General features: G+C 46.0%; 1 protein-coding gene across 8 annotated transcripts in view; it reads left to right on the top strand.

Annotated features, from left to right (window-relative positions):
• The window catches only part of GATA3 (GATA binding protein 3), a 99,799-nt gene that overhangs the window by 73,736 nt on the left and 13,452 nt on the right, over positions 1–12,611 (top strand). For 6 of the 8 annotated variants that reach the window (XM_015414086.1, XM_015414088.1, XM_015414085.1 and 3 more), the window contains exon 4: positions 3,673–3,818. In XM_015414086.1, the coding sequence (XP_015269572.1) occupies positions 3,673–3,818 (146 nt within the window). The remainder of the gene's footprint in view (positions 1–3,672; positions 3,819–12,611) is intronic. The other 2 variants (XM_015414091.1, XM_015414090.1) reach the window with 1 other exon arrangement.

The following is a 12,611-nucleotide window of genomic DNA, read 5'->3' as shown; positions in this document are numbered from 1 at the left end:
CCTCCCCTCCCCTTCCCTTCCTATTGATCAACTCTTGGGTTCTGTTATTAGTCAACATGGAATGTTTCCTTCAAGAGTTGATAAGTAGTAATTGATAAGAACTGGGATTGCTACATGCTCGGATAAAGCAAATATTGTGAAACGAATTGTTTTCATTGCGCAGCATTCGTTAACGCGTGAGCGATAATAGAAGAAAGATTTCTACAGAATCACTACAGTAAACCTTTTTGCAACTTATCTTTATTGACTCTTCGTTAATCTTGTCACAGATGTTGTTTTTGGAATGCCACTTCTTCCCGTGAGCTTTCATTTTTGGCTTTTACATGGAGGTTGGCAGGCCTGGGGAGGGGACAGCACATTTCTAAAAGCGAATCAAAGATCGGTGTTGGGATCTGCTGCGGGAGAAACTCAGAAGCACGCAGCGGACAGCTGTCAGAGGTGTCCTAATGTTGGAGTTTTTATAAAAATTGTAATTCAGCAAAGGAAAACAGCTTAGCAATGCCAGAGTACAATAATCAGACTCAGAGTCCATGTGTGTTTAAAATATAAAGGTTTTACTACATTCTAGCACAGGGAAAGGTAACTGGGAAGAAAATAACAACACAGCTAAACAGTTACATCCTTACTCTACAAAGGACGAGACTAGAAGAGCTTGCAATGGCTACTCTTACACACTTCTTGTTGAAACAGAACAAAGACGGGAAGAGGAGCCATAAAATGCAAAAACACTTTGCTTCCAATCAAACTCCGAGATCAGGAAGAATTTTCCCGGGCTGGCAGACCTAAACTAACATTGGCTTACACAAAAGCATGTGATTTCCCGTAACAACAAAACAGACATTTAACCCAATATATACTGAGTGTTTTTATCTTGTAACACCCAACACCTAATGATGTCAATGGCGACCAAAGTATTCCAGTATTTTCCATTAATGGGATACGTCACCGGCTGACATAAGCCAGGCAAGCAAACAAACAAAAAAGTCAGATCCCTGTCCCGAGGAGGTTACAATCTAAATTTTCAACAGTGAGAAACACAGCAGAGGAAGGGAGAGGTCAGGCCGAGCGGGCTGAATATGTGGAAATACAATTACGACTAATAGCACCTCGACTGGTCCTTTGTGTGTGTGTGAGTCTGTATGACTTTAGAGCATTCACAGCAATTTGCAAATGCTATCATGTACACCATCTTGGCAAGGCTATGGCTCACAAGGTATCCTGTTTAAGGACAGACCAGGTTGGGTGAGATAATTGGGTCCCTTGACCAACCCTGCCCATTAACAGCTAGGAAAATGGCACCCTTTGTGCACAGGGCAAGTAGAGATTCTTTAGCGTTAGCTTGCTTACAGTCATGTGACACTGTTTCCGGAAGAATAGCCAAAGCCCTAGCTTGAGCAGCTTTAAGAAACTGACACTCAACTCTCAGGGCAGATATGATTATCAGAGTTAAGCAAATATAGAGGTGATTTTTAAAAATTATGTTTCAGATTATATTGCTACCCATCCTAACTCTCCAGGGCAGGCAAGGATTTATGTATAAATCAATGGTGTGACCTCATTTGGAGTACCGTGTACAGTTCTGGTCACCACACCTCAAGCCAGATGTTGGCGTGGGATCGCGCCTGTTTGCTCCGTCTCCAATCTGGCCCACTCCCGGCCCAAAACGCCTTGTGTGAACGGGGCCATAGAGTGATTAAAATGTGGAATTTGCTGTCAGAGGATGAAGTGATAGCCACCAGAAGAAACAGCTTTAAAAGGGGATTAGATAGATTCATGGAGGATAAGTCTATCAATGGCTACTAGCCATGGTGACTGAAAGGAACCTCCACATTTAGAGGCACTAAGCTTCTGAATCTCAGAGCCAGGAGGCAACATCAGGGGAAGGCCTCAGTCTCTATGTCCAGAGGAACTAATCGGCCACTCTGTAAGACAGGATGCTAGACTAGATGGACCATTGGTCTGATCCAGCAGGGCTCTTCATATGTTCTTACCTCTATAAATGTATGACACTTAAATCCCCCAGATAATCTGAAACCATGAAATCTTTCTGAGCAAGTAAACTCCACTGATTACAGTGGAATTTATGTAATCCCCGGGGATTCGATGGCTTTAGCTCAGTAAGGGCAGAGATGAAGAAATGGAGATTAACAGCAGAAGGAGAGCTGGATAAGATTTTCTGGGCTCTTATCCTACAGAATGGCTATATTTTTCAAGCTGAAGTTGACAGCCTGGCTTCTTTGATGTCCAGTTTGCTTGTTTTTGCAAGAGGAAGGCAGAGGAAGAAACTAGCGATAGCCTAGAGAAATTGGACTTAGCTCCCAAGTTTTGGTAGCCCCTTGCTGGTGGCAACTGACACTGGAGTTGTTGGAAAAGAAAATGCCTGGTGTATAAAGAAGAAGAGAAGACCCTGGAGGGGGCAGTAAGAAGACAATTAGATAGGATAGTGAGGTCAGCACCTTCTCTCCGGTCAAGTGTCATTCCTGGTTTGTCTCCAGATTGCTAATCTCAGGGCATTTTCCCCCTTCTTCTCAGAAGTGCCACACTCAGTTTTACTCTCTCTCTCAGCTAGAGATGTACTTAGGGACCTATCTCTGTATTCTTGGTGCTTGAGGGGGGGGCAACAGTGGGAGGGCTTCCAGTGTCCTGGCCCTACTGGTGGACCTCCTGATGGCACCTGGTATTTTGGGCCGCTGTGTGACAGAGTGTTGGACTGGATGGGCCATTGGCCTGATCCAACATTGGCGTCTCTTATGTTCTTATGTTCTCCGTTTCTCCTCTTTCCTGTCAAGTATGTTAATTCCTAAATGAACCTGTATCTAGTCTTAAAAAAAAAAAGTGGGAAATTTGCCCAAGAAAATAGATGACATGAACGGATGTGCATAAAAAAAAGAAAGGAGCAAAACAATACACGTAGCAAGGTTCCTAGCATACACAGATCTTTTCTTTAGTTCAGTTGTCTATGGGCAAAATTGCCCCTGAAAGAATCCCCAAAAGTGCACAACCAGTTTCCCAGATTCAAAAGTGGGGGAGAGTATCTGGACTCCAAGTGACAACCCCTTTTCAAAATACTCTCAACACTGAGAATAAAAACACTTTAAACTCTTGGGTTCCTTCTGAGAATTTTATTCTATTTCTCTCCTAAAGAAGCGTTTCATTACAATTAAAATGTTGCCTGGAAAATGCATCATGGAGAAAGAGGCGTACATTTTCTGGTGTGGATTTAATCTGTATAATTTCTTTTTGACCACAGAGAGAAAAATAATAATGTTTTTTAGAATGTATAGTTTTGCAATGGCTGTTTCACCTTGCTGCTCTTATTGTATTGTGGTTTTGTGTTGTTGTCATGCCTGGGTGAGCTTAGAGATAAGTGTGAATTAAAAAAGTCCTACCGCCATTCCAGACCAGTAGTTATTTGGCCTACCAAAAGTTAAAAAGAGGCAGGTTCTGTTTATTTAATTAATTGTGACTTTGAACTGCCCCACTCTTTATTTCACACCAAAACACTGCTGGCTTTTTTGGCCCTCTGGGAGGGAATGTTGAGCTAGACAGAGGGAATGTTGAACTAGATGGAAGGAATGTTGAACTAGATGGAGGGAATGTTGAGACCTCTTTCAACTCCCTTTTTTCTCCCCTTGCTGTCTCTCAATGAACTGTGTCCCCTCTTGTTTCCAGAAGGCAGGGAGTGTGTAAACTGTGGCGCTACCTCAACCCCACTATGGAGGAGAGATGGCACGGGGCATTATCTCTGTAACGCCTGTGGACTGTATCATAAAATGAACGGGCAGAACCGCCCTCTGATAAAGCCCAAGAGAAGGCTGGTAAGTGGCTTGAATCTCAAAACTGCACTAACTTCTTTATTTTCTTTTTTCTTTCTCCCTCCCTGTCATGTTGTGTTTTTGAATTTCCTCAGCCCAAGATGGAAAGCTTTCTGGAGGGAGTGGGACTGGGCAGCCCCGCCCAAAGTCTTGTCTGTCTGTACAGAAGAGGGTTTTTGAGAGAGCTTCTCCCCCCTTTTTCACTATGCCTGCCAAGTTATGTACCATTTTTATGTCTCTATTATATATCTATTTTATTTTTATTTTTTTTAAACCAAGTAAGGGATGATGATTTTATTGAACAGGTTCTGGAGGGTGGTATGGGGGCTGGGGGGAGCATGCGGCAGGCATGAAAAAATATTTTGTCTGGAACATGGAAGGGTATCTTGAAACTCATTTTTTCTAAAAAAAAAATTGAAACTGTCACGGGACTAAATGGGGCCTCTCTTTCCATCTGATGGGTTTTCAGGGCCTTGGGATTATTGTGGAACCTTGGAATAATGTTCATTGTTCTTGTTTGCTGTGCATTTTGTCTTTTGCTTGGTTTTGAAATTTAAGGGGGGGGGGGAATCCAGTGGTACCTTGAGTGATAATTGTTTTTGTGTGTCTTCTCTCTCCCCTAAATACTAAAAAAAAAAAAAATTGTTTGGGATGTGTTCTTTCGTGCTTGGAAATGAATTGTGCAGCTGTTCTATTTTGCTTATCGCAAGCCCTGGGCTCAGTCCTTTGAATTTCCAGTTACTAGAACAGCCAGGGGAAAAACTGAGGCCTGTTGGGTGCTCACAAAGGGCAGAACTAGATGCAGCTCTGGAGACTGGTGGTTAGACCTCCTGTCTTTTTAAACTTCTGCAAGTGGCGGTTAAGGAAAACCCCCCAATATGAATCAGGACCATAGTGGTGAGTGGGCTGACTCTTTTTCCTGATCTGAATTGGTCCCCCAAAAGGGCTGTTTGTTCCAATAGGAAAAACATGAAGGGAGAAGGTGCTTTTTTGCCCTGCTGGAGTAAATAGTTCCTGGGGAATGACCCACTTTGGGAGAACCGTGTACGTGCTGGGGGGAAAGTTTATGCCTCCCCCCCCCATTGCCCAGCGGCATGGTCCTGATCCCACCTTTCATTTGCCACTTTACTTTTCCCACCAGAAATGTAACGCGCCAGGCGATCCGATCGCAGATGGTTTAATGTGGTCCTCGGTCTGAATCGGCAGGAGGCAGTAACGTAGGTCCCTGCCCCAAGACATTTACAGTCTACGTTCTGACACTAGTCGATACCACAGAGGAAAGAGAGCAAATCGTTGCACGTCGAAGTTGTTCAAATGCAACATTTGGACTCAATTTCGGTCTGCTCTGCAGTCTGAAAGCAGATCCACGCAGCCATCTCAGGATGTAGGTCAAGATGGGTAGCAGCCGTGTCAGTCTGCAGCACTAGAAAGGGGCAAGAGTCCAGCAGCACCTTAAAGACTGACACAATTTGTGGCAGTGGAGGAGCTTTCATGAGTCACTGCCAGTGTTCCCTCTAAGCTGAGTTGGTGTGAGTCAGCTCACGTTTTTTTAGCCTCCGGCTCACACATCTTTGTCTTAGCTCAGGAAGCTCAGGAAGGAGGGCTCCAGAGCAAATGGATTTATGCAGAAGCCAAACCACCTGCTCACAGGGCTCCCTCTAAGCTGTGGAGTCTTGTGAGCAAAAATTCTACTTTGTGAGCTACCGGCACTAAAGTTGTGAGCCAGTGATTTGGCCACTGCATACATTGGTTTGCTCTGGAGCCGTCCCTTCCTGAGCGAAGACAAAAATGTGAGAGCTGGAGGCTAAAAGACTGTGAGCTAGCTCACACGCTTAGAGGGAACACTGCGGAGCCACCCTTCCTGAGCAAAGACAAAAATGTGTGAGCCGGAGGCTAAACAACTGTGAGCTGGCTCACACTAACTCAGCTTAGAGGGAACACTGATTTCTACCGGCTGCCACATAGCTGATGGCTGCAGGACTTACACTTTAAAATCACTTTGTGAATTACAAAAAGGGGGGAGGGGATGGAATTGTAGAAGGGCAGGGTCAGATCACCTGCTTTGCCTGAAGAAGATCCCAGAGTCTATCCTTGACATTTCCAGGCAAGACAAACATGTTTTAGGAAAGACCTTTCTTTGCCTGCGACCAGTCAGAGTAGCCAGTGCTGGTCTAACAGAGTCAAACTATTTTTTTTCTTTGCCGTCAAGTTGCAGCTGACTTATGAAGACCCTATAGAGCAGAGGTGTCAAACATGCGTCCCGGGGGCTGGATCAGGCCCCCGGAGGGCTTCCATCAGGCCTGCAGGGGAACTGGCCATCTCCTGCTTCCAGTTCTGCTGCTGCATCATAGCTTGCTTCACCAGACTCTCTCACTCGCTCAGCCATTTCATGTTTGAACCTGGGTCCTAGACGCAAAACTCTGAGCATGAGATCTCTGTGGTGAATGTCGATAAATCAAAAGTAGGTTTGCAGCTTACAGAGCTAATGTTTTAAGCATGTTTTTATTTTAAGTAAAAAATATTCTTTGTGTTTGTGTCCTTTATAAAGTTTATATCTCCGCTCCCCGGCACTACATTTTATGACACACCCGGCCCGGCCCAGCAAGGTCTCATTTATGTCAGATCCGGCCCTCGTAACAAATGAGTTTGACACCCCTGCTACAGAGTTTTCAAGGCAAGAGAAGTTCAGAGGTGGTTTACCATTGCCTGCCTCTGACTAGCAACCCTGGACTTCCTTGGAGGTCCCCCAACTAAATACTGACGAGGGATGACTCTACTTAGCTTCTGAGAATTGTCAAGATTGGGTTTACCTGGGCTATCCAGGTTGAGGCAAACCATCTGGTACCTTTTTAATCCCTTCCCCTTGGTCAAGGGGTTTAGGACAGTAGGTTCCCTTTCTCCAGTTTATCCTGTTGTATACTTTCTGTTCTTAGGTCAGCATTCTAACCACTCCCTCACACTTGCCTCATTTGGTGCAGTTGTTAGGGGCACGGATTCCCCACGCCTCCGCATGCAGCTGCTGGTGTGACCTTGGATCAGTCACAAGTTCTCTCTGAGCTGTTCTCTCACAAGCAGTTTTGAGGTTTCTCAGTCCCACTGACCTCACAGAGTGTCTGTTGTGGGGAGGGGAAGGGAAAAGAGATTGTAAGCCACTCTGAGACTCCTTCGGGTAGTGAAGGGCAGTGTATAAATCCAGTCTCTTCTTTATGTGTTCTTTTTAGGACAGGATGTTGGAAGACCTGCTTCCAACTTAATGGGAGAGGTGAAAGCCTCTTCAATGGCTCTGGAATTCTGTCTCTTTGAGCAACTTGTCCCATCTGTGTCCCAAGATGGTGGTCACACTTTAGTTACACCTTAGTCACACCTTAGTCACACCTTAGTCACACCTAACTTACTCCTAACTTACTCCTAACTTACTCCTAACGTACTCCTAACTTACTCCTAACTTACTCCAACTTAAAATTGTTGAACAGATATGTCTAACAGCCAAGAGGAAAGAGATATGACTTCATTACTTCAACAAATACCAAATACTTTTTACCCCGTGTCTCACACCAATCTAGGTGACAATCCGGGTCCGATTTTTTTAAAAAAAGCTCTGTGTAAGCCAGACTGCTAAGGAAGACAAATGGGCCACAACAGTTAAAGTAAAAATGTCACTTTGAGGAAAGAGGTATAAATTGTCTGTCCTTGCTCCATTTCTCTTTCACACAAATCACCAAAGAGAGCGGAGGCGTCCTTCTCGATTTACTCGGGCTGTTTCCTTTAAAAGGAAAGCCGTGACCCTCCTGGACAGAGTGGCATTTTTCATCCCGAGACTGGAAACTGCCGCTGACCAAACCGAAATGAACAGCTTTTGAGAAATGAAGGATCTTGTTAGACTTTTATTTGGGACAAGGTTCGGGTATTCTCCCCCTCGCCCAAATATCTTTTATGCGCAGGGCTCACTTCCTAGGAAAAATCTACCGGATGTCTGGGCACCGGAGATAACCTGTAGCCAATCTTCTCCCCCCATTCCCAAACCCGACAGAACTAGCAAAAGGTGATCACAGAAGAATCAAGGATGCTGTTCTTATTTTGTAAAGAGAGTCTTCCGTTTTATCAGCTTTTAACAGACAATTACACGGTTTCTAAAAGATAAGACGGAATCCATACCCTCTGTGAGACTTTCCAGAACTTTTCTGGCCCTGGAGATAAAATCAGATCCCCGAAGTTCTTTCCATATCCAGGTTTAGAAATCCATATTCGTAACTGTGATTCTTCCGAAAGATAATGGACATTTTCCGATCCGAAAAGGACATACCCGTTCAGCAAAGAAAGGGCTTTGCCCGGGATGCTAGGCTCAATGCTACACTCCTGCCATAAGAACATAAGAAGGGCATAACATATTCCAACCAGGTGCTTCTAGGAAGATAGAGACAGGCAAAATATACTCAGGATTTGGCAGAATTCTGCCCCAATGCCTTGACCTGGCAGCCATAAGGCCTGGGGGCCGGAACCGGCCCCCCCAGGGCTCTTATGCTGCCCTCGAGCAACTAGTGCAAGGGAGGGAACAGGAGACTGATCAGGGAGGAGTGGGCGGACCTCTCGTCAGATCTCAGAAGCTAAGCAGAGTCAGCCCCGGTTAGTAGTTGGATGGGAGACCTACGAGCTTGGATGGGAAACCTCCAAAGAATACCATAAACCAATGTGATATCACAGTGTACTAATTCACAGAAAGCAAGCAAGCATTGTGTAGATAACGCAGATCACAATTGCTCAAAAGTCATGCAACACAGAGGTAGTTTATATAAGAATAACAGAGGACCACATATATCAGTAAAATAAATTTACATCATACAATGTACAGGTCCATGAATTGTGCAAGTCCATTAGTGGTACACATACAGGGCTATTTTTGGGCAGGAACGCACAAGAACGGAGTTCCGGCTGGCTCCTGAGTTGGCCACGCCCAGCAGGAGCTCATTAGCATAACAGGCCACACCCAACAGCAGGAACTCATTGGAATTGGCTACATCAGGGGTGTGTGGTCTAACATGCAAAGGGTTCCTCCTACAAAAAAACCCCCTGGGTTTTGACAACAAACAAGGTAAACAGAATAAGAAGCAAAAGGTGGGTGTGGCTGGATGACTACACTTCTGGTAACGTGGGAGTGCGGCCTAATATGCTAATGAGCTGTGCAGTCAGGTGTGTGGCCTAATATGCTAATGAGTTTCTGCTGTTGGGTGTGGCCTATTATGCTAATGAGTTCCTGCTGGGCTTTTTCTACAAAAAAAGCCCTGCATATATAAGAATAGTGGAAGTCCATAAATGGTACATAGATCGGACGAAGACTCCGGATTTAGATCTTCGTTTCGATAGCTCTTCTTCAAGAACTTCATACTACTACCATTTACAAGTAAAAACAAGCTATTAATATCATACAGGAATACCAGGGGGCAGGTGATGGCAAACCACAATTACAAGTAAAACCAAGCTGTTAATATCATACAGGAATACCAGGGAGCAGGTGATGGCAAACTGCCTCTGAGTGACTCTTGCCTTGAAAACTCTATGGAGTGACCCTAAGTTGGCTGTGACTCGAGGACCCAAAATAAATAATATCGTTTGACTCCACCGCCACACAGCTAGCACTGAACGATGTGCGTGGACAAGTGCTGGAGCAGCTCCAAGATGTGTCAAAACAAGATGACAAGGACATTTCATAATAACATGGCAATGGACATACAACCAATGCTCCCTCCAAGCCATGGAGTCCTGTGAGCAAAAATTCTGCTTTGTGAGCTGCCGGCATTAAAGTTGTGAGCGAGCGATTTGGCCGGCGCATTAATTAGTTTGCTCTGGCGCCATCCTTCCTGAGCTAGGACAAAAATCTGTGATCCGGAGGCTAAACGACTGTGAGCTGGCACACACCATCTCAGCTGAGAGGGAACACTGCATGCAGCTCCAACCTTAGAAGAACTCCTCCAGTCTGCACACACTAGGGCAGAGGTGTCGAACTCATTTGTTACGAGGGCCGGATCTGACATGAATGCCACTTTGTTGTGCCATAAAATGTAATGCCAGCTACTGGAGATATAAACTATATCAAGGACAGCAGCTGGTAAACTCCGAGTTGGTGTATCCTCACTGCAAGACCCCATGGGCTGGGAGGGGGATGCAAAGGAAAACCCACATGGGCAGACAGGAGAGCCAGCAGTGCAGCACTGGATAGATGCTCCCACGCTGCTTGACTGCTGCAGATGAAGTTGTTCCGCCATGCTGAAGCCACATTCAGAGTGGCTCCGCCCACTCCTCCCTGATCAGTCTCCTGTTCTCTCCCTTGCACTAGTTGCTCGCAGGCAGCATAAGAGCCCTGGGCGGGCCGGTTCCGGCCCCCGGGCCTTATGTTTGACACCCCTGCATTTGGTAAATGTCTTCAAGACCCATTGATTTCCATGTAAAGCATGTGCCTAAAGTCCTCTCACTGAAATCAGTGGGAATTAGACTTCCCTGTAAGTGGTTTGGTGGTGATGGGAAGTACCGTCAAAATCACAGCTGACTTATGGCGACCCCGTAAGGTTTTCAAATTGTCAAAAGACAATTGGCACTTAGAGGAGGTTTTGCCATCGCCTGCCTCTGCATCATGACCCTGGTACTCTTTGTCAAGAACAGCTCTTATCAGAACTATGGCTTGCCCAAGGTCATCCAGCCAGGTGCAAGTGGAGGAGTGGGGAATCAAACCCGGTTCTCCCAGATTAGAGTCCGCGCACTTATCCACTACACCATATTGGCATGGAGACCCAAAGCTGGGGCATTCTTCCATTGTAAAAAAAAAAAAAAGGTTCAGGGGACGCAGTGGCAGGCCCGTAGCTACAGCAGGGGCATTTTGGGGCCTCGCCCCCTTAACTGAAAACCCTGCCCCACAAACAGCCAGGCCGGAAACCTTATTTTTGAGGAGAGACCTCCCCACTGCCTGCTGCTGGCAGCGGCCAAGGTGGGAGCACAGTGGCCTGGCCTCAAGCTTCCCTCTCCCTCCCATTGTGGAATTTGGGGGAAGCATCATGGGACCCAGGAAAAGACAGCCCAGATTAATTTACATGTTTCCCAAAGGCTCATGGGAATGCTTTCGAAAGACTCATCATGACCGAAGTGGTCTACAGAAGGACTGGGCTAGCAGGAAGGGGGATTGTTGGAGATGTATTGAAGGTGCCGCTCTTGAGTGCCCTTCGAAGCTTTCTTGCCCTGTGGAAGGAACTCAAAAGGCATTTAAATGCCCCCTGAGCTTCTCCCCCCAGGAACTGGTGCGCTTGCTGCCCTGTACCTTGAAAGGAAGGGCCAGAAACAGGCTCGGAGCCTCCCCCTTTAAAGACAGGCATTCAGAGTAATTTAATTAACTGTAATTTAACTCCCCCCTTAAACATTTATATGCCCCACCAAACAACGCCCCCCCCGGCTATGAGCCTGTGCAGTGGAGTGGCTAGATAGACAGGGAGGTGGCTGACAGCCGAAAGCAAGCCGAAAACTTCTCGGCAGGCTTACTTTTCACCCACGTAATGTTTATTTACGTCATCTATTCCCCACCTTTCTCCCCAGTGGAGGCCCCAAGGTGGCTTACATAAGTCTCCTCTTCTCCATTTTTATCCTCAGAACAGCCCTGTGAGGTAGGTTAGGCTGAGCGAGTACGACCGGCTCAAAGTCACCCAGCAAGCTTCCATGGTATGAGTGGGGATTTGGATGTGGCTCTTCCAGAGCCGGAGTCCAGTAGCACCTTAAAGACTAACAAAATCGGTGGCAGGGTGTGAGTTTTCGCTAGTCACTGCTCACTTCTTCAGCTACCGCTAGAATGTGTGTCCATCTGTCCTCATATAGTGGAATGACAACAGCATGTGAATGATAATAGCAGGTGTGGATGGGTGAGGTGTGATATGCAGAGGGGTACTAGGTGTGGAGAAATCAGCATTGGTAACGAGACAGAAAACTTAGATCTCAGTTCAGACCAGGAGGATGCATTGTCTTGAGCTTCTGTTCTAAGCGTACTGCTCCTTAATTTCATTGCGTGCGCATGAGTTATTGTGTTGTGAGAAGGGGAGAAAAGGACTTCTTTCTGTACCTTCTCTATCCTGCGCATAATTTTGTAAACCTCTTTTGTATAAGCTTATGAGTGTCAAATCTTCCTGTGTCAGATTTTATCGTGGCATCCGAATGGAGGCTATATCTTCCTAGACTGGAGGTCAGTTATAGAGCATGCAGTTGGTATGCACGAAGCTCCACGTTCAGTTTCCCAGGATTGCTAGTTTATAAGAATAAAAGATGTTAAACAAGGGGACCGGGGAAGTCCTCTGCTAACTAGGCCACAGAATGGATTTTGGCTTGATTTGGTAGCACAAGATACAGTGTGGTAAAGTGGTCAGAGTGTTGGCCTAGAGTGGGGAGCCCAGAGTTCAAATCCTCACTCTGCCATGAAGCTGCAGGGGCGACCTTGGAACTGGCACTCTGTCTTAGCCGAACCCACCTCACAGGGCTGTTGTGAGGATAAAATGGGAGAGGAAACATGGGTGCTGCCCTGAGCTTCTTGGACAGAAGATGGGATAAAAATTGAATATATAAATGGGAAATAGTCATGTGGTAGAATAGGTACTGAGTATGTGTTTTTAAGAATATGGTCAATTGGAGTTCCGGGGCGATTCTGAACATTTCTTTGTTGCCGGGTTGTACATGACCTCACCTGCAACTGAATGCATGGGGGTGAACTGGTTGGTCACTGTGTGAGACAGGACGCTGGACTGGATGGACCGCTGGACTGGATGGACCGCC

This window comes from Gekko japonicus, unplaced genomic scaffold (assembly GCF_001447785.1).
Source record: "Gekko japonicus isolate JY-2015 unplaced genomic scaffold, Gekko_japonicus_V1.1 scaffold3653, whole genome shotgun sequence".
In the NCBI taxonomy this organism is placed as follows: Eukaryota; Metazoa; Chordata; class Lepidosauria; order Squamata; family Gekkonidae; genus Gekko; species Gekko japonicus.
The sequence above is the reverse complement of the archived record's forward strand: the minus strand, read 5'-3'. Positions and strand labels throughout refer to the sequence as shown.